The 23,122-nt window shown below is 37.2% G+C and overlaps 1 protein-coding gene across 2 annotated transcripts in view; it reads left to right on the top strand.

Moving 5' to 3' along the window:
• Positions 1–23,122, top strand: part of CCDC88C (coiled-coil domain containing 88C) — a 102,315-nt gene that overhangs the window by 61,334 nt on the left and 17,859 nt on the right. The window contains exons 9-21 of one of the 2 annotated variants that reach the window (XM_083350205.1): positions 218–299; positions 2,216–2,374; positions 4,886–5,032; positions 6,365–6,509; positions 8,208–8,389; positions 11,060–11,197; positions 12,827–13,897; positions 15,074–15,201; positions 16,161–16,302; positions 17,708–17,836; positions 19,352–19,513; positions 21,030–21,307; positions 22,509–22,652. In XM_083350205.1, the coding sequence (XP_083206331.1) occupies positions 218–299; positions 2,216–2,374; positions 4,886–5,032; positions 6,365–6,509; positions 8,208–8,389; positions 11,060–11,197; positions 12,827–13,897; positions 15,074–15,201; positions 16,161–16,302; positions 17,708–17,836; positions 19,352–19,513; positions 21,030–21,307; positions 22,509–22,652 (2,907 nt within the window). The remainder of the gene's footprint in view (positions 1–217; positions 300–2,215; positions 2,375–4,885; positions 5,033–6,364; positions 6,510–8,207; positions 8,390–11,059; positions 11,198–12,826; positions 13,898–15,073; positions 15,202–16,160; positions 16,303–17,707; positions 17,837–19,351; positions 19,514–21,029; positions 21,308–22,508; positions 22,653–23,122) is intronic. The other variant, XM_083350206.1, reaches the window with a different exon arrangement.

Consider the following 23,122-nt stretch of genomic DNA (forward strand, 5'->3'; position numbering starts at 1 on the left):
CACTACTCATTAGCATTTTCCCTGTGTTATGATGCCTTTAGGTGCATTTCTCCACTTTCTAATAATTGTGACTTCTTTTTCATTGGTCTATGGTCATTGCTGATTTTGAGGATTTAATAACAAGAAAACTCGAACCATTTTATGTTCCTCTTGCTGAACTTCAGTGATTTCCAAATTTGGCAAAAGAGGTACTAATTAACTTGTATGAAATCCTCAGGGAAGAAAAATCAGAACAGCTTGTTGACACCAGACATGAAGTAGATCAGCTAGTCCTGGAACTACAGAAAATAAAGCAGGAGGTAATAATATCTGTTAAATTATAAAGGAGAGCTATTAACATACATTAATGATACATTAAAGTGATACATATTCTGTTTTAGGCTATGTATTTATAGTTATACACATATTCACATACACCAATGAGAAGAACTTTAGAACTAACTAGACAAATCCATGAAAGTTTCTTAATTATGTCTGGAATCTGGAAATTCATAGCTAGGATAACAAATGTTATCAGTATCAGAACAGCACTATTTGAGGGTTTATTGCCACCAAGCTCTGTATGTAGGTTTCCTAGTGGTATCTGATGGACTAGATAAGAGGAGAACTTTTTAGTACTTAGAGGCCACATTTTAATCTTTCAATAAATACATTTTTGGCCTCTAAGAGCCATAGGGGACATAAGTAGCAATGTAACTGCATCACCATAGTGGATGCAGCTAGCATTTTGTATGTTCTTTGGCTAGGTTGGAGGTTGTGTGTGAGGATCTATGGTACCCATTTGTTTTCTTACATGTAGGACATCAACAGGATATTTATAATTTCTCTAGTGCTGCCTGTTATTTTTATGACACACAGAAACAAACATAGGTTTACAACATTTATTGCTAACTTCCTAAACAAAAATCCTTCCTGATTCATATACTGTACATTCATCCATATGTATCCATCCAATTAAAAGTTCAGGTGGCCAGGTGGAAATTGAGAATTGGAATTGTAATATTTCTAAGCCAAAGTAATGACCCTCAATCTGGATTTTGGCTTTGAAATGTTACAATTCCAATTTCTTTGATAATTTCTATCAAGGTTTAGCCAGTCTCAGATGATTACTGTTCTCATACCTTCTCATACTTTTCCGTACAATGTCATAATCTTATCCAGTTCACATGGATTTCTTATTTTAAGAACCACTTCTTGTTTTGAGAACTATCTCTTATTTTCAGAACTACCCCTTGTTGAATTCTTAGAAATCTGTATTCTGGAATTTTCCCACATGCTGCATGCTAATGCCCTGGATGCTAAGGAGATACTGAAGATCTTCTTGAAGGCTGAGGGTTAGCTATTTTTGGCCTTAGTGGATCTCTGGGCTGATCCAACAGTGATCCAGTTGCATTATTTAAAGAAAGAAGGATTCACTGATAAAGAATAGTGAAGTATGTTTTATCATTCAAATGTTTACATGCAGAAAGGGGGGGAGTGTCAATAAGCTTTAGAATGTGATACCTTCTCAAAAACATTTTTTATAAAATAAAGTTCTCTAGTAAGTTAGCACTGAAACCATAACAAAACTGAAGTGATTGATAGTACTTCCCAATTTGGGGGCTGGTTATCTTTATCAGGAGAAGAAACCTTCCTTGGTGTCTTTAAGGAATGAAAACTTAAAGAGTGAGTAGAGAGGTCTGAATCTGCAGATCAGTTGGCAATTTTAGATCATTTATTGCTACGTTAGTTGCTAAGAGTTCCTGGGCATAGTAATAACCCACAGGTTTCATAATTTCTGGCATAGACTTATCTTTGTTTTGTGGGAATGAGCAGACATGCAACACAACTTTTCCATACTGAAAAATAGAATAGAATAATAACTTCATTGTTACTTTGAATGTACACAAATTGGCATACATTAAAGTGAAATTTGTTGCATGCAGCTCTCAAAGGGTCACCACGTGCAATATACATTACATACATACATACATACATACATACATACATACATACATACCAGATTATGCCTATACCCACATATATTATATGACACAGAGAAACAACACAGCCTAGTTTGGATTACGTATACTTGTGCATGGCGAGAAAAATGAATCTTGCGAGTTTACCAGACAGATGGCATAGTTTTATTTCTTAGGCTTGCTCTCCTTATTGTGTTCCTTTATTGTTAATAAACCATTTCAAAAGTTTGCTGTACTGATTTTACTTTATTCAGAATATTAACCTCATAGCAGATGCCCGGTCTGCTCGGGCCTACAGGGATGAGTTAGATTCCTTAAAGGAGAAAGCAAACAGAGTGGAGAGACTGGAGATGGAGCTGGTCCGGTGTAAAGAAAAGCTTCACGATGTGGATTTCTACAAAGCACGGATGGAGGCAAGTTGGGGGCATAGTAAGAGCAGGAATTTTGGCATTTATTGCTAATTTAATCTGATGTATAATGTATTCTGTAATTGATTAGATGACCACTTACTATGTAATGGCATCATACAATGGTAACAATACAATTCTTATAAGAACCAGCAGCCTTTGGACGCTTTGATAGTCATTGTTCTATATAAAAGGTGGTTATGAACTATCCTTTTTCTGACTGAAGACTCTTTCTTATACCACTTGTGAGCTGGTCATCCTATATTCTTAATTGTATCCTGTCCTGGATAAAGTTTTTGGAAAACCTGAAAGGGAACATATCATTCCAGCCCCCTCTGCCAGCCTACAAATATAAGTCCACTCTAGCTTTCTCCTCTCTGTAGTGGAAGGCACTGGTAGAAGAGTATGAATACAGTTAACACTCCAGCCCAGGTTGCTTAAAACTGCAGTGTAATGACACTCTTCCTCTCTAGCAAAAGACCTGGCCATAGGTAACAGATCACTGTTAGATTTGGAATCTCTGCTTGCCTTAAGTCCAGATGGTTAAGGATTTTAGTAATCAACAGCATACGTTGCTCATGCACCCTGCCTGACCACTCCCACTAGGCTGTATAGTGCCCAGTTGCTCCCGGAAGTACTCATATTCAGATTCTGGTGTCTCATTTTTCTAGGAAATCAACCTCCATATGCCAACTCCAAAATCTGCCCTCAGATTTTCATTTTTGAAAAAGTGCCAGACCAGAAGTTCAGATCTGAGTGTAATGCTCCATATATTTCTCTTTTTAAGTTTACCCATGCCCAGCAAAGGAGGAACCCACCCTAAGTGATCAGGGAGAGTTCTCCAAAATATTGCCCTTTACTAATAAATTAGACTGATAAACAGTTATGGCTTTGTGTTTTGAGCAAACACTACTACTTTTTCTGAAAATAATAATAATTATGTATCAGTCAAGCTGTGATCAAAAACTAATGATGCTGAATACTAGTATAAAATTCATTTCTTAAGGGGAACCGATAGTTTCAAAAGTGGTACAATTTAATAAAGCTTTGTTCATAGTTCCATTTAATGTTCTTTTGGAATGTCTAAACTGCCTGCTGTGTAATCCCAGCTTATTGTGCAGTTTACTCAGGCATTTAAGAAGAGGAGCTGCAGAAACAGAATCTGGCTATAGTACCTCTTTCCTCCCTGATGCTCTTAGAAAATTATCAACTCATGCTGCTTAGTAAAGTGCTGACTGTTTCTTTGCTCTCAAATTGATTAAGAGATTAAAACTTTTCATCTACATAGAAAAGGACACGCTTGGAAGAAGTAATAAGTGGTCCAGCATTGCATCCTGTCGTCTTATCTATCTGGACCGGGATGCCTTGTGTACGGTCACTCATGCGCTCGTGACCTCTCGCCTTGACTACTGTAATGCTCTCTACATGGGGCTTCCCTTGAAGACCACTCGGAGGCTCCAACTGGTACAGAATGCGGCAGCGAGAGTTGTCTTGGGAGTTTCCCGGTACTCCCATGTTACACCTTTGCTCCGCGAGCTGCATTGGTTACCAGTTGTCTTCCGGGTGAGGTTCAAGGTCTTGGTTATGATCTTTAAGTCCTTACATGGCATGGGTCCGGGTTACCTCGGGGACCACCTGCTGCCGGCGTCAACTCCCCTCCGCCCTGTGCGTTCCCACAGAGAGGGCCTCCTCAGGGTGCCTCCAGTCAGGGAATGCCGACTGGTGGCCCCCAGGGGGAGAGCCTTCTCTGTGGGCGCTCCGGCATTATGGAATCAACTGCCGGTGGAGCTCCGGATGGCATCAGACCTCCGAACCTTCCGTCGCGGCCTGAAGACCCACTTATTTGAATTAGCTGGTCTGGCCTGATGGGGGATTATGGGTTTTATATTGTTGTTTTAGAATTATATTATTGTTTTAACTGGGCATTGGTTTAATCTTTTTTTAACTTTTGTATTGTTATTTATATATGCCCTGTGAACCGCCCTGAGTCCCTAGGGAGAAGGGCGGTATACAAATTAAATAAAACTAAACTAAACTAAACTAAACTAAACTAAACTGCTAATTGCAACTGTCAATTGCAATTGCAACTGTCAACAGAACCTTGAGATAATTTTTAAGATTTGTTTGTTTGTTTACTTATTTCACTTGTTTGTTGTCCATTTCACCTAGAAGCAGTTGCTAGAGTTTCATCAGGCACAATTGTATTTCATCCTTTTTATCTTACGGTAATTATTTTCATAGGAATGTAGGGCAGGGTTCCATTCTTGTAGAAAAATGCACATAAAAAATACTTTTACATTCTAGCTTTCAAATAATACATTTGCCGATCTAGCTAAATTCTATGTTTTGAGCTCAATATTTGAAGAATTTTATAGATACAACATTACTTTTCTAAGTTACAGTAAAATATTTCGTGGTATGCCATTGTTGCTGATATTAAACGGATACTATCAAAATTGTATGATGTTTGAAACCCTGGTTAAATCACTCAGTTTTGTGATTTTTTTTTAATTGCAGGAGCTTAGAGAAGACAACATTGTATTAATTGAAACAAAGACAATGTTGGAAGAGCAATTGATGTTAGCAAGAGCTCGTGGCGATAAATTACATGAGATTGAAAAAGAAAATTTGCAGTTGAAATCCAAACTTCATGACATAGAACTGGTACAGTCTGATATTTTTAAACATTGGCAGAAATTCTTTTTCAAGCTAATTAGTTTTCAGGAGACTGAACAGCAGTCTCATACCAAAAAGATTAACTGTCTTTGAAACAGTGCGGTATTTTTTAAAAATGCTGAGAGTTGACACTAGCTCGAAAGTATGAAGTTATATGTTAAGTTTGTATAGTTTAATGGTAGCATATATTTCATAGAAGAAACTAAATGTTTAATTGTCACATTTAGGATTTAAGGTCTCACCAGATTGCAATCTTTGTGGCTGGAGAAATCTTTCTAAAAGCATAAAATATTTCTCATAGAATCCAGTTCCAGCCCATAATCAAAGCCTTACTCTCAGAATGCTCGTGTGAGACAAAATATTTTCCAGAATATATTAAGCTTAGGAGGTGTGGGAAGGCAGAATGGGTTTGTAAGAAGCTATGGAGTGATCTGAAGCAATATGATAGGAATATAGGAGGCAAATGATTAAAAGGGAAATTAACTTTTGCTTTGTACCTTCTTTGTGAGCTCTCTAATTGACCAAAATGGGAAGTGGGATGTTGGCTAAACCAAATTTTATTTACAATTTATTGTGGGTTTCTTTTGTTCTGAAGTTAAGAGAAGCATTGTTTTTAAAACATAGTAATAATTGCCTGATCTGCTCACTTTGTCACACATCACTAATGTAGGCATTGGCATCCTTTAATGTACATTTGAGTTTTACCATTATCTTTCCTTTTTATTCTTATGTATGTTAGATTAGTTCTGCTGACATTTACATAGAGAATTAATCATCTATTAGAAAAAGCCAGATGAGATGATTTTAGAGCCACAATTTCAGATGTTTTCAGACTGAGTATCCACCAAACTGGTGGGAGATGAACCTTGATATTTTGATCAGGATAAACTTCATCCCCCTATTTAGACTGAAGAAATTTATTTATTTATTTATTTTAATTCCATTTATATCCCGCCCTTCTCCGAAGACTCAGGGCGGCTTACAAGCTTAGCAGTAGCCTTCATTCTATGTGTATGCCTGCTTATTAGGGCTTTCACACACACCCCAAGCGGCATTATTACAAAGTCAGCTTAATTGCCCCCAACAATCTGGGTCCTCATTTTACCTACCTCGGAAGGATGGAAGGCTGAGTCAACCTTGAGCCTGGTGGGACTCGAACCTGCACTAATTGTAGGCAGCTGGTGTTGCTTAAGGAGGCATTAGCCCACTGCTCCACCAAGGCTCTGATAAATGTTGCCTTCACCGCATAGCTTTTTTTGTAAACACAAATGTCCATCATCCAAGCTAGATGATAAAACTATGTGCCTTGTTCTCCATCAGGACAGGGATACTGACAAAAAGAGAATTGAAGAGCTCTTGGAAGAAAATATGGTGCTAGAAATGGCACAGAAACAGAGTATGAATGAGTCAGTACACCTTGGCAAGGAACTGGAACAGCTGTCAAAGAATACAGATCTCTCAGATAGTAAGTACTACAGATCAGTTTGCTAGTCCTCATGTCATATGTATTTGATTTTTGTATATTAATTCAGAATTAGTGGAAAAAAGGAAGAATTCCCATAGTGATCTTGGGTTCATATATGGCACAGTAAACAAAAATAATTATGTATTCCAGTCTTATGAGATATTCTTCCTTTCCTTTCTCATTTTTAAAAATGACTCATTTTACTTCATTACACAGAATGATTCATTATGCAGAATGAGATACTCTCTGTTAAGCTGGGCTTCCCTTAAAGTCCACGTTAATGGATTTAAAGATGATTATTTTTTATTAGTTGTATAGAATGATATTTTGATAAATTAAGACTAGCCAGGGTGTACCATGGCCCCTTGTTTTTAAATGGATATTATTTAAATGAATTAAAGTTATTTAATATAAATTAAAAGATTTTATTTAAATAAATTAGTTCTTTTTTGATGTTTTATTGATTTTGAACAATTATAATCTTTAGTACTTAGTAAACAACATGTTTACATATTTAACATTAGCTTCTTCAATGTAAATCTGTTGAGTACTGCACAATCCAGTGTTTTTCCCCTGATCTTCCTTTCTTCCCCATATTTTTCCATTTTCCCCTCATTGCATAGTTACAATTCTTGCTACTGTTGATGGATATAAAGTTAAATATAAACATCCTCATCATATTTTATTAATATACAAATAATAATATCAAATCGTAAATTGATGTCCTGTTTTTCATGCTCTTGTTAAAATTTGATTTCCCGTCAATATTTGAAATATCTTTATCAGTTATAATTTTCTCAATATTAATTACATTTATATAGTTAAGAATTTTATTCATACCAGCCACCCTCTTGTTTTCATATTTCCAAATTGAAAAAAATAAAAAATGCTATTTTAATTCTAAACCATATCTTTCATTATAAAAGTCTAATTATAGCTAAAGGTCATCCATTCTTTTAATCATATTCAAACAAATATTTAATCATATAATGCCCCCTCATTCAAAATCCATTTTCCACTCTTAAGACAAAGGGTTGATTTCTTATATTTCACCTCAAGATTTTTTTTCCCAAAGAGAAAATCTTAACAATTATTTCAGTTCTCAAATTTATCCAAATTGTAGCTTTATGTTATTTTCAGTTCAATATTATGTATTTCTGTCCCTCATAAAAGAAATTAAAATGCCGCTTCCGTTCCTCTGGAAGGCTGGGCCTACAATCCCCTTTCTTCTCATATTTGGAGATTTTTAGGTTTTGGGGAGCCTTTCCCAAGAAATTCAGTTGTAAAATAGTAAAGAAAGAATCAATGTTCTCACCCAGTTCCAAACATGCTGTTTACGATCTGCTAATTGGTGCTTTTCTTCTTTGGTTGTCAGTGGCTAATGGCTGGCCACAGGAGGGCTTTCCTCAAGTCAAACGGAAAGACCGCCATCTCTCTGTGATCGACAAGGCACCCCTCCTTCTTCATCGCCTCTTCAGGGTGACTTTAGGCCCTTTTAGGGCCTCCAGCAGGGAGAAATCAGGCACGGAAGGCAGAGCTCTGCCTTCCTGCATCCATCTCACCATGATGCCAAACTGGAAGTCAATAAATTAGCCAGTTCTGATCACCAGATTAAGAAATAGCTTTATCAGTCTGGAAATGGATCCAAGTTTGCAAATGTGTTTATAGTTGGGCATTCTGGATATTGTATTTCAACAGCAAGGAAATCTTTTGTCTTTGAGTTGAATGAATGTGCATCAAGTCGCATCTTGAAACTTGAGAAGGATAACCAGAGCCTGCAAAATATCATCCAGGAGCTCAGAGATGCATCTATAGTCACTGAAGAGAATACCCTCAAATTTGTAGAACTACAAAATGAGAATCAACAGCTTGGCCAAAAGGTAAATAACATAATTTATATTTACAGTCACCCAATCAAGTGTATTTGGAAGTTATCTACCAGAAGACATACTGTTGGCTACCAATTTAGTTGGCTTCCAAAAAAGCACTGGACAATCTATAGCTGTTGCCCTTGAAGGCAGTGCAATGCCTCTGAAAGCAGTCTGCTAGGAGATAAATTGTGCCCTTAATTGTGAGAAAAGATTGCTGGACTAGACAGGCCAGAGGTCCTTCATTCTGTCACTTATACTTTTTACAGCAGTGTTTTCTCAACCTTGGCCTGAAGATGCATTGACTTCAACTTTCAGAATTCCCCAGCCAGTGGGGAACACCCAGTCTGGCTGGGGAAATCTGGGAGTGGCATCCACACATCTTCAAGTGGCCAAGATTGAGAAACACCTTATTAGAAAAACTAATTAGATTATTTGGTCCTCTTAGTTTCTGTTGACTGATTGACAGCATCCTTAGAAGATAGGAACACATCTTAACATTTCCTACACTCATATTAGTTCTGCATCTGCTTTGCACTGAGAGTGTAACCAACTTGCAAATTCTAATTTATGTGTGGTTTATGTAGGACAATTTTCTGGTGTTTTTTTTAAAGAACAGAATGGCGTGTTAGGATTGGCAACCTTTGGATGACTGTAACTGGGCTGTCCTTGGAGTGCCCACAGTCTTTGGTAACTCTGATGTAAAGAAAATAGTGCTACTATGTGTTGAGGAGTGCATGTTTTACTAGTATTCACTGTCATTGGGTTTTTTTTCATAATGTTGAATAAATTTTTCAGCCTAGTGCAGAATGTTAGAAAGTCATAACATATACTTTTGGGTAGAGAGGGCAGATTCATGACATATGCAAAGAAGGTTTTGCTGTATATTTGGTAGTTGTTTATAATCTATTACATAATTGAAGTAGCAAATGACAGTTGCACATGCCTCTGAGCCTATCTCATTTAACCCTTCTTAAGGTGATACCCAGATCTTGTGAACTCAGCATGATTCAGTTCACTTGTTTGTCTTCTGGCTTGAAACAGAATAGTATTTTCAGAGCTCTGGGATTATGATTGACCAAATGCTGAAGGGTGTTAAGAGGATGCCCCCCCAAAAAAAAAGAATGCAGAAAGATAAGTAATAATGGCAGCTGCTAGAAAGGGTAAGACCATCTGAAGAACTACTGTTAAAAATAAAAGTCATTGGTTAATGATCAGCTTCATTTTGCATCATTGTGGTTGACAAAATAGGCCACATCATCTGACCAAGCTTATTTAGGAGGAGAATTGGGTAAATAGAGGTGGCCAGAAATGAAGTTATAAGCCTGAAAAAGAAAACAAATGTATAACCAAGTTTAGTTGTCTAGCTATATCTTAAAAATATGAAAGTATTCATTTTCTAATAAAATATGCAGCTTATCTGTAGTCAAGGAATGGGGGAGGGAGACAATGTGGTTCTATTTTTTTAAAAAGGAAATGAGTGAGAATGCATCAAATTTTAGGCCTGTTAAAGCTTCACATCCATTCTTAGTAAAATGATAGAAAGTTTTATTAAAGAGTAAATAAACATACAGAACTTGGCTTAAAAGCTTTTTCAAAGAGTAGACTTCTCAAAACCTTTGACTTGTAAACAAACATATAAGTAAGGATAATTCTGTATGGTAACTTCAGACTTTCAGAAATTTTGAACATATATTTAGTAGACATGATTTTGAGATGTCGTAAAATAGATTAAATAATCTCTGATTTTCAATAATTTGAGCAAGTTATATTTTTTAAAAAATACATGTATTAAATGAAATTGTAACATTTTACCCTGAGAGTCTTTAATTAAATCTTCCCATTTCATTTCTTGTCCTCTGACCTGACATTCCTGCAAGTTGAATTTACTGCTACAAATGATTGATATTCCGACCTTCAGCAAATATCCTCTTGGGAACAGTAAAGCCTGTTGTGATTATAGGCTTCTTAAAGTAAAATGTTCTTGTCTACATATTGGATGAGCCCCTTATCTAAGCTTTCCTGTCATGTAAAGTAAAGTGTGTTCTTGATCCTCCAGTCTTCACCCTTTTCTAACTCATCCATCCTTAGTGACAGTAACTGTTAGTATTTGGATATAGTATTTGGATATATTGCCAATTCATTCAGAAATCAGAGCTCAGCACTGTCATGGCCAGTTAATTTTTTATATGCCAATAATAGTTTCAGCAGGCTTGTTGGATGCTCAGTCAAGACTGGATATTCTGTTATGCAATTAGAACTTGTAGAGTATTACTTTACACGTATGCAAACTCTCTGTGTTACATTCCTTGTGTATTATTGAATTCATGATAGTCATGATTACATAACCTGGGGACTACCTACATTTGGTACTTTGGGTGAAGGGAAGGAGTTAGAAATAGTCATTTTAGTAGCATCAAAGAGCAATGTTGTTGTAGATGCTCATTCAAACATGCAGCAAATATAGTTTAGAAATGCCATCTCCTCCCATTAAGTAGCTGCTATATTGTCTTTGATCCATTGCCACATCTAAAGAAGGTAGAAGCCAAAATATTTAATTTCTGTTGTGTTATATTGCTTTGGCAAACTTATTGACAATAAGTTTAAAATACTTAATTTCTCAAAATGTTCTTCTATGTGAACAATGTTTCTTCTAAGTTACATAAAACCTTTGCTATCCAGATTGAGAAGCTGCAAAATCAGATAGAAAAGGAGAAACAAAGTAATCAAGACTTGGAGGCTTTAAGTGAAGAACTCTTGAAAGAAAAGCAAGATCTTAAGGACACAATGGAGGCTTTAAAAGCTGATCAAGAAAGACAGGTAGAGATGTGGGTTTTGCCAATGTTATTCCTAAAATAGGACCAAATGGTTGTTAGAAAATTGTTGGCTTACAGATATAACAGAAGGAGAAACATGTTTTTGCTGAATTCAAGGACTGAGCAGACTAAAAACAGTAAGCAGTTCATCCTTTTATTTTCATACTCATAATATATTTAAATTGGTTGAAATGTTGACTTATCCAGGAACCATCTTTCTGGTTGAGTTACCTCAATATAATGATTTAGAATGATTATTAAGAGATGTCACATCAGCTGACATTGCTAAAGGTGTAAATGAGTTGCATGAACTATTGTACACTGACATTGAGAGAACTGTAGCACCAGCCCTGCTGCTATTTTAAATGGTTTCAATTATTAATTGATATAAAAAACAGCGTCAGAGATCAAATCATTGCCAGTTCAGTAAATACAGCAGAAGTTATGGACCTGGTACTTTTTGAAGTGCAACACTATAATAAGGTTGGTTCTTCAAAATTCTTTGGATTCTAATAAGAATGTTGGTTGTGTTTAATTTTATTTCATTTTTTTTATTCATGCCTTTAGACCATTTATTCTCTTAACTTTGCCAAGCTTAGTCTTCCATGTGCCATAGTCCTTATCAGATGAGTGTCTGCTTTAGTCAACTAAGGCTTTCCTATTATGTTGATTAATAAATAAAGAAGGCATAGACTATGTTTCCAGCCTTGGTTGTACCAATACAACAGACAGCATTCCCTGTTAATAGTAAGGACAGTACTGCTCAGTTTTCATATAGTTTGGTCAGCATGCCATAAGCAGTGTCATCTGCCAGGGGTAGGGCAGAAGAGGCAAAGTGAGGATCACAGCAGTATAATAGAAATCCTGCCCCTCTAAATATACATTTAACCTCCACACACACACAGCATGCAGTAGTGGTGAATATCTGTAGCTCGGGTGTAGGATGAGGTAGAAGGTTTGTTCTCTGAGCTTGTGAGTTGATTTCTAAACATTTCGTTACCAGGCTAGGTAACATCTTCAGAGGAGTTTAGGGGATGTGTTTAGGGGATGTCCCCTAAACTCTGCAGATGTTACTTAGCCTGATAATGAAATGTTTAGAACCAACCCACAAGCTTGGAGAACGAACCTTCACCCTCACACATACAAATTCTGGGTTTTCAGTTACATTGCCGGGACCACCATCTTTTATTTATGTATTACATTTCTTTGCCACCCATCTCACCATGAGGTGAGTCTGGATGGCTAACAGCGTCACTTATTTTGACATCCTGTTCCGTAGAGGACACCACTGACCCTAAAGGCAGCAAAGCCCGCTTTTATCTCAAGGGTACTCTCACTGTGTCCCCATATGACCTTCAGCCATTCCTCTAGCATTTGTGCTAATAGACATGTTCCAGTTGGAGGAAGACAAATGTCATATGACTCATTGTGTTAGCTATCATTTAAAAAATAGAGTAAAAGTATGGATCAACAATAGCTTTATTTTTCTCATATACATTTTGCTGTAATGTAGTTTAAAACAATCCATTTCGTTTTATTAACCCCGATTTTCTACTACCTAACATGAAATATTGAAGAGTGCATATTTGGCATATAATGAATCATCTTTTTTTTTTTTTTGCTCTGACTCTAGATAAAAGACCTAGAAAAAGAAACGGAGCACCTGAATCAAATGGTTTTCTCTCTCAGACAGAGATCTCAAGCCGGTACAGAAGCCAAAGTGAAAAACATTGAAATAGAAAACAAAATACTCCATGAGGCAGTCAGTGAGAGCAACAGCAAGCTCAGTAAGCTTGAATTTGAGAAAAAGCAGTTGCAAAAAGATTTTGAGCAAGTTAAAGAAAAAGTAGAAAGAGTAGAAGGAATGGACAAAGAGCTTCATCGGCTAGAAAGGGAGAATGAACAGCTAGCAAAAAAAATTGCGGTCATGAAAATTACCACTGAAAAAGTAGAAGTCCTTGAACAAGAAAACAAGGACCTGGACGTAGAAAACAGAAAGCTGAAAAAGTCTCTAGATACATTGCACAATGTTTCCATCCAGCTGGAAAATTTAGAAAAGGATAATAAACAGCTAGATGATGAAAACCTGGAGCTCAGGCAAATTGTAGAGACTATGAGGTTCACCAGGACAAAATTAGAGCAGACAGAGGCAGAAAACAAAGAGCTGGAGAAGGAAAAGGAGGAACTTCAAAAAAACATAGTCATGCTGAAGGTTCTGCTCAAGAAATCAGAAAGGTTGGAGCTCGGTTACCAGAGTATGAATGCTGAGAATCAAAGACTGCAGCAAATTCTAGAAAATAGCAATAAAAAAGTTCAACAGTTGGAAAAAGAACTCCAGGGCGTTGAAGATGACAATCAAAGTCTTCAAAGAGAGTTGGAGGAATTGAAGATCTCAAGTAAGCAGGTGGAATTGTTGGAGAAAGAGAAGAAATTATTGGAACAGGAAACGTTTCAATTGGATAAAGACAAAAAGATGCTCGAAAAAGAGACAAAGAGACTGTGGCAGCAGGTAGAGCTAAAAGATGCAAATCTGGATGAGAACACTATAAAATTAACAGCAGTTGAAAAGGAGTACAAGATTTTAGAGAGAGAACTTGCTAGAGTCCGAGATTCATCAAATAAGATGAAGGAATTTGAAAAGAACAATAAAGATCTACAGAAGCAAGTTACTATTGATCAGAGAACTCTAGCTACACTAAGAGAGGTAAGCATAACTTCCCTGTTTACAATCTAGATGAGGAATTAGGAAACCAGGATGGAATGATTAATAGCTTTACAACTTCCTCAAAAATAGGATGAATTTTAGGCAGTCATTGCGGTCGTTCACTGTATAATCCATGGAAGCCAATTGTTGATTCAAATACACCAGAGCAAAGGCACAGATTTATCTTACACTAAAGTTCAGTTTAGTTTATTATGCTGTAGTATAATGTAGTAGGACGCAGTGGCTCAGTGGGTTAGGACGCTGAGCTTGTCGATCAGATGGTCGGCAGTTTGGCGGGTCAAATCCCGAGTGCCGCGTAACAGAGTGAGCGCCTGTTACTCGTCCCAGCTTCTGCCAACCTAGCAGTTCGAAAGCACGTAAAAATGCAAGTAGAAAAATAGGGACCACTACGGTGGGAAGGTAACAGTGTTCCGTGCGCCTTTGGCGTCTAGTCATGCCGGCCACATGACTACGGAGACGTCCTCGGACAAGCGCTGGCTCTTCGGCTTTGAAACAGAGATGAGCACCGGCTCCTAGAGTTGGAAACGACTAGCATGCATGTGCGGGGGAACCTTTACCTTTTTTAGTATATATAAGCCAATTGCAAACTCTTTATATGGTGGGACATAATCAGTTTTTTTATGAGTTATGGGTATTTCAGATAGGGCAGATTATTATCTTATACAATCAAGTTAATTTTAATATATTCAGATGTTCCATAACTGATAACATTTCCCTTTATTTGAATGAAATGAAAGATTTCAGTAGACTTCCTCATTTAATCATTGCTTGGCATGGAATAGCTGCTTTATTTTAGGAAAAAATCATAAGTATTATACAGAAGCTGAGAGACGATAATTCAAATTGTCATCATGTTGATTATCAACATGAAGATCATGTTGCAAAAACATCTATTGCTCTTCAGGTATGTTGAGCTACAACGGTTTGTGAGAAAATGAAGTCCAATAGATTTGGAAAGTACCAGATATCTATAGAAGATGTCTGAATAAAACCATTGTGCAATTAAGATTTCATGAGAATACAGCTACATCTAAAACCTTGATTAAAACATTTTGATTTTTGTTACTTCAGAGTAAAATTGTGTACATCTTCACGACATTTTTTCCCAGCAGCCTTGGAAGTTATTTGTTTTGTTGTCATTGTTCCTATTTGCAGGAATTAGTTCTTGAGAAGTTGAAAAACCAGAAGTTATCTAGTGACATGGATAAATTGGACCAGGAACTAGAGAAGATGGGATTAAATAAGGAACTGCTTCTGCAGGATGATAACGGCAACAGTGATAAGTGAGAAGATAGTTTGTTTCTGAGCCTGTATTTTTCTGTATTTTAATTTTTGTTCCTTTAGTCTCCTCTAGGTTAGGCTTCTTTGCCATTGGAAGTTATATTTGTCAGGTAGCTGGAAGAAAGTCCCCAGTCTAATTTAAATATGTTAAGCAGGTGGCTTTCTCATTTAAGCAAATGGACTACTGTTGGCAACAAAACTACCAATTCAAAAGCATGTGGGGCCATCTTGCAATTCATTGCGCATTGAAGGTTAAATTGTGACTCCTTGGAAGTTAAAATATTTTTTTCTTCTAACATTTATCTTTTTATTTACTCTTGAAACAAGTTTGCATAGATTTAGGTGTGTGACTATTGGAAAAATTTGTCAGATAATAAGTTTCTGTAGAAGCATTCTTTCTTCCAACCACTGCTTGAAGAAATGCGAAAGCTTCTTTGGATAAAGGATTGCAGTTAGTTTGTGGATAATGTCCAGGTACCACATTACAACAAATGGAGAGGGCCAAAATAAAAACAAGAGGGTCCAGGACAAAAATGAATTTAAGTTTAATACATGTGTAAATCAATTACGATCAAATTATCCAAACACATGTACACTTAATACTCTCCCCTTGTATCAATTAAAAATTCTAATCCTATTGCAACCCTTATGGGTACACTGGAGGTTGTACCCAGGGATTTCTGATCTGACATGTCATAATCACTATCACAGATGTTAGTACTTTTCCCCATTCTGGCTTGTCTCTGGGCAAAGCCCATTTGCATGGGACAAGTTTTACCCCTAATCTAATGCTTGCAATTCTATACATTGTTCCTTGATTGCATTTATTGTTTTTCCCAGAGGAGAAAATAAAATACTGATATAAAGCGAATCTTAAGCACTGAGCTAATATTTGCAAAACATGGGCTTTGTCCTTTTGTATATTGTCAATTACTAACATGCTGTGCTTAATATCCTCCAGGAAATATAAAATCTTGGAAAGCCAAGCTGAATGTATTCTGAAGACAACACTAGCTTGTAAAGAAGAGAAAATTGCTGCATTGGAGACCAAACTGCAAGAGTTTGTTAACTTAAACCAACAGTTACAGAATGAACTAAACATGGTAAGACAAAAACTCAGAAACAATGCTCAGTAGTAGCGAGTGACCCATGACTGATCAACTGTGAAATAATGTAAACTTTGATATATACAGAAGTTCTTCATCCTGATTTTAAAAAGTGCTTTTGACCCTGTGCTTTCTAATCTGTGGATGAAGGTCTCTGTTTTTTGTGTATGGCTTAGATTTCTATTCAGTTTCATTTTACAATTACCTAAAAGGGTTTCTCCTAAATAATTACCTGTAATTTGGAAAGGGGATCACCTTACATTTATTGAGAATAGAAGCTGCACTGTTCAAAGTGAAGGAATGGTTGGGAGGTACAAATTATGAAAACCTTCTTCTTCTGAAAACAGGAGGAGCTGCTAGCATTGCTTCAAGGAGCAATGGAGGTGAACATGCTAAACTCTGTTCTCTTATTGCTGTCCACATGTAGAAAGTGAATATTTACAATGGATATTTTTTTCTATTTATGGAAATTCTGCTCATGAATGAGAACTGAATCCTCGGCCAAATATTCTGGTAATCCATTTTTCCATAGTTGAGAGGTTCTCCATTTCAGATATTTACTCATTTCTACACATGGAGGAAAAAGAAAAGAGAATTGATTAACATATGAACGGAACAGGACTAACATTTTATGGATTCTTACCTCCATAGTAAGAACTTCAATCTCATTGGGATTTAGCAACAGAGTTTGCAGTTCAGTATACCAAAGATCACATTTCCAGTTTCTACCACTATTTACCTAGTGTAAGCTGCTTAAATAAATCTGTCCTTGGTACTGCAGTAGTTTAGGCACACTTGGCTTGGCAGCAACAACTATTAAACGTCTTATGCTTACTAAGCCCAAATTTTTGTTATCCTTTGTGAGTGAGTCATTAGTTCGTGCATGAAAATATGGTTTGTATGTAGAAGCTCAATTAATTTCACTGATGCAGGTTCCTTATTTTATTTGCAGAGACTTTTAATCAGTAGTCATGATTTCAGTTAGTATTATGTTCTTTTTTCTGGCCTGGCCTAGTTTTGGCTGTGGCTCTGGTCAATAGATAGATGGATGGATGGATGGATGGATGGATAGATAGATAGATAGATAGATAGATAGATAGATAGATAGATAGATAACACACAAACACAAACATGCATATACATACACGCATGTGTGCGCACACATATGCACAAACCCCTGTATAGATGAGTAACATGTATGCGCTTCTTTTGGAGAGAAAATCTCCAGAACTGATTTCAGTGGAAGTTGATAAAACATAGTTGACCATGTAGGGTTTTGGTCTGTATTTGTGAAGTTTTTTTTCCCTATCTAATGCTGCTTTTGTTGGAGGATTATCTTATATTTTGTGTCATCTTTTCAAGTAAATATTGCACATGTTACAACCTTTGCTTACATTTACAGATGAGGAAGCAGAAGCAAGAAGAGGGAACTTTTATTCAGAAGCTGAATCAACCATTGGAAAATTGTCAGAATGAAGCAACGATGGAGCTTCTCAAAGTGAAGGACAGAGCTATAGATCTAGAAAGAAATGTAAGATGTCAGCTGTGTGTGCTTATTTCCATTTTGGATTACAAACAATTCACATCTTTTAATTCATTATTGGGTTCTATTTGGACAGGTCTATGAGCTGATTAAGTGGTGTCTGCCTATTCCACGCACCTGTGGTTCTGAACACATTCTGTGCTAAACATTTTTATATAACTTTTCCTTTCAGAAGCATATTATAACATATTAATATATTATTCATATGAATAATACCTAAAATTATTTTCCTAATTGCGTTTCACCGTTCTAAACAATTAACCTTTCTATTAAGTTGGCAATCAATGAAGTTGCCTAAATAAAAAGGGCAGAGAAGGCCTTTCATGGAATGGTAGCATTTTTCATAATGACTGGGTTTACAAGAACTTTGCAGAGAATGCTAGACCACTTTTATGGTGGCTGTTTGTTCAAGAAGAGAAATGGACTGTCCTGTACAGCCTCGCTCTAAGTTTACCTGTAACTGCCAGACATACGACAGTTGTGAACGCAGTTGCCAGTAGACCACAGGAATAACCAACAGCCATCCTCTTGTGCAGATTGCAGGTGCTGCCATTTGAAAAGCCACCAAATGATAGATGCTCTCTGGCATAAACGTAACAACAGTTAACTACCTCTTCCCCCCACCAACCTCCCACTTGTGGGATATAGAGCAAAACCTCAGCCATTTCAGATCTTAAGGTATATTTCAAAGAGAAGCTGGACTGAGGGCAGAGCAAGGGGTTGGACTAGATGACCTCCAAGGTCCCTTCCAACTACTACTACTACTAGTACTTCTTCTTCTTCTTCTTCTTCTTCTTCTTCTTCTTCTTCTTCTTCTTATTATTATTATTATTATTATTATTATTATTATTATTATTATTACCATAAATCATCTCATATCTTCTAAAGAATGTAGAGATATCAAAAAGACAATTCCTAGCTCACCATAAAAGTGATCCAGCACCCTCTGCAAAGTTCTTGTAAATCCAGTCATCTTGCATAGCAATTTTACAAAAAGGAAAAAAAAAGATAAGAATATAGGCAAGTGAAACAAGTACAGTCTCTGTGGCTGATGGACAGAAGCAGATGGGTTTCTTCTTTGCTGAATTGAACTTCCAGAGATAGCGGTGTGGCATCCCTGTGACTTTTTATTCCTTCACCAGTTATCAGAAGTCTATTTCTCTTTCCTCTATTGCTCTGCTGTCTTAGAACCAGGGCTTTTTTTGTCATAGAACGTTCAGAACGGAGTTCCGGCACCTTTTTTGGATGGAACATTGTAGGGTAGGCAAGGCGGGTTGCATGACATGTGTGAGTTCCGGCACCTTTTTCTTTTACAAAAAAGCACTGCTTAGAACAATTAGCTGTTATAGCCAAATATTCTTTCCAGGAACAGAAAAAGAAAGCAAACCCTGCAAGTTCCTTCTGCCCTGAATGATACAGCAGTTATATATAGCAGTTGATCTCAGACGATGTGAGCATTTTATTCTCTCCTACCTTACCAATTATTTTTTTTCTTCCTTTCAGAATGCAGCCCTGCATACAGGGATACAGCTTGTTAAGGAGCAACTAGCTTGTTTGGAACTGCAGAATGGCTCTCTCAACAGCCAGATCCTGACACTACAGAAGCAAAATGCTTTCCTTCAAGAGCATAACACTGCAATGCAAACACAAACCGCTAAACTCCAGGTCAGAAGAAATCTGTCTGAAAATTTCTAGGTAGTTTGTTTTAGAGGAAGCAGAAAATAACTATTTTCTATCATTAATCCAATATACTTTCAAATAAAGACCATCTTATTTGTCTCTTGAGAAACCTATATGCGGGTCAAGAAGCAACAGTGAGAACTGGACACGGAACCACTGATTGGTTCAAAATTGGGAAAGGAGTCCGGCAAGGCTGTATACTGTCGCCCTGCCTATTTAACTTATATGCAGAGCACATCATGAGAAAGGCAGGGCTAGATGAATCAAAAGTTGGAATTAAGATTGCCGGAAGAAATATCAACAACCTAAGATATGCAGATGATACCACTCTAATGGCAGAAAGTGAAGAAGAACTAAAGAGCCTCTTGTTGCGGGTAAAGAAGGAGAGTGCAAAACTTGGGTTGAAACTTAACATTAAGAAAACCAAGATCATGGCATCTGGCCCTCTCAATTCCTGGCAAATAGATGGGGAAGAAATGGAAGTAGTGACAGATTTTATTTTCCTGGGCTCCAAGATCACTGCAGATGGGGACTGTAGCCAAGAAATTAAAAGACGCTTGCTCCTGGGGAGAAAAGCCATGGCAAATCTAGACAGCACACTAAAAAGCAGAGACATCACCCTGTCAACAAAAGTGCATATAGTCAAGGCTATGGTCTTCCCAGTTGCAATGTATGGCAGTGAAAGTTGGACCATAAGAAAGGCTGAGCGCCAAAGAATTGAGGCCTTTGAACTATGGTGCTGGAGAAGACTCCTGCGAGTCCCTTGGACTGCAAGGCGATCAAACCGGTCAGTCCTAGAGGAGATCAATCCTGACTGCTCTTTAGAAGGCCAGATCCTGAAGCTAAAACTCAAATACTTTGGCCACCTAATGAGAAGGAAGGACTCACTGGAGAAGAGCCTAATGCTGGGAAAGATCGAGGGCAATAGAAGAAGGGGACGACAGAGAATGAGGTGGCTGGATGGAGTCACTGAAGCAGTAGGCGTGAGCTTAAATGGACTCCAGAAGATGGTAGAGGACAGGAAGGCCTGGAGGAACGTTGTCCATAGGGTCGCGATGGGTCGGACACGACTTCGCAGCTAACAACAACTTTCAATGTCAGTGTGATGTATCTTCCTTTCCCAACCTGCAAAGCAATAAATCGAGTAACCTACTTTTTGAGAAAATTGGAAACTGTTTGGATTTGATGCGTTAAGACACGTTATTTTGCTTTTTCTAAGGGCAAAAAAAGAAGTAAAAAACAAAAAGAGGAAGGGATGGAAATTGTATTTTAAATTATCTTTCACTAAATGGAGTTTGTGTCTGTTCCTGATTAAATTCCATGCAATGTACTTCTAATAGTTGGAAGTAAGTCGGTTGTGGTAAGAAAATTCTTAAAGAGGTAGAGCAGAGAAGAGGTATGGTAGGAAAGACAAGCAATAAACATATGTTTTAATAGACAGCTTCAGAACTGGAACGCTCTTTGTAATAGTAGATTTGTCATTTTCTTTGAGAAACTATAGGTGGAGAATTCTACCCTAAATTCCCAGAGTACATCCTTGATGACCCAGAACACCTTACTCCAGAATCAGCAGCTGGCCAAGGAGAATGAATATGACAATCTGCTGAAGCGGAAAGAGCAGCTCAAAGCAGAATACGAGTCCCTTCTTCAGGATCATGAACACCTTGTGTTGCTGCACGAACGGCAGTCTACAGAATATGAAACACTAATAAAACAGCACAGCAACCTAAAAGCCTTGCACAAAAATCTTGACTTGGAGCACAAAGATCTAGGGGAAAGGTACAGGGTTTTACTTCATAGTAGAGGCTGGTCTCCAACTAATAACAACAGATGGTGGGAAGAAGCTTATCATATGGTGAAATTAAACATCTGAGTTTTATTATCATTACAGCCAGTGATGTTCAGATGATGTCTCTAAAGCAGACGTGTCAAACTCGCGACGTCACATGATGTCGCATGAGGCATCGGAACTTTTTCCCCATTGCCGGCAATGGGGTGGGCGTGGTTTCCTCGTGATGCGTCCGGCCTGCAGGCTGGCAGTTTGACACCCCTGCTCTAAAGCATTAGTTCCTAAGTACAATAAATATCATTCAGAAACTTATCTTTGGGGCAAAGTTAACAACATAACCATCACCTCCATTCCAAACAACTTGTTTTGAAATGGAGAATAAATATTTTTATAAAGCATCACTACTGTGCCCTCTTTTGTTAAATTGGCTTTGTCTGAACATTTCATACAATGTATATCATTTATATACCCAAATATATTTGGATTATATATGCATAATGAAAACAAAATTCAATACAGGTATTCCTCGATTTACAAGAGTTCATTTAGTGACCATTCAAAGTTACAATGGCACTGAAGGAAGTGATTTATGACTGTTTTTCATAGAACCTTTGTAGCATCCCCATGGTCACATGATCAGAATTTGGACACATGGCAACTGACTCATAGTTATGATGCTTGTGGTGTCCCAGGGTCATGTGATCGCCTTTTGCAACCTTCTGACAAGCAAAGTCAACGAGGAAGCCAGATTCTCTTAGAAATTGTGTGACTAACTTAACAACTGCAGTGATTCACTTAACAACTGTGGCAAGAAAGGTTGCAAAATAAAGCAAAATTCACTTAACAAATGTTTCACTTAGCAACAGAAATGTTGGGCTCAATTGTGCCTGTAAGCCGAGGACTACCTGCAGTTTATGTTCTGTTGATTTGAATGGGAACAAATGAAAAATGCTTAACTTTGGGTGAAATGGTATGGAAGGAGAAAAGAATAAAAATTATTGTTAAAGAGAAATCTTTTTAAAGCTTTCTGATTGTGGCAACCCAACCATCATATTCATTCAGAATATCTTCATAAAGCATGGGTATTGTCCCCTCTTTTGTTGAGTTGAATTAGTTTGAAAATTTTATAAAGGCTTTATAATGTGTTTTAAGGCAAAATTGTACATATATATATATATTTGTTTCACACAGGTACAGCAGTTTAATAGAACACAGAGTCAAATTGGAAGAGATGGAGATGATTTTAAAGACAGAAAAGGATGTTTTACAACAGGAGAAGAGAACAAGCGCAACAGTAACTGCAGAGAACCAGAAGCTTAAAGAAGAACTAGAAAGGTATCTATTTTCAGAAATGATGCTGGCTGATAATGAATATTAATGGGATAATTTGGTTGACCCGTATCACTGTTAGGAATGTATACAAAAGACTGCCTATTAGTTGAGTATCCATAAAATTTATGCTACAGTGGCTGCACTTGCTGACAACACTGGAGGTTTTTAAGAAGAGACTGGACACTTATTTGTCTGAAATGGTATAGGGTGTTGGACTGGATGACCTCCAAGGTCCCATCATCATCATTATTATTATATCATTATTATCATTATCTGTCTGGGTATGGAGGAGAATGTTATTTTATATTAATTCATTAACTGTGTACTTTTAAAAAGTCTTGAACTCTAGTATAAATCTGCTTTCCCAGTTGTGGGAAAGGGTCTTCTACCAGACAATCCGTAGGCTATGGAATGTTCTCCTAAACACTCCATCCTTTTAAAATGGCAACGCCCATCTTTTTAATCTTCTGTTA

Source organism: Vipera ursinii (genome assembly GCF_947247035.1).
Source record: "Vipera ursinii genome assembly, chromosome: 1".
NCBI classification, from domain to species: Eukaryota; Metazoa; Chordata; class Lepidosauria; order Squamata; family Viperidae; genus Vipera; species Vipera ursinii.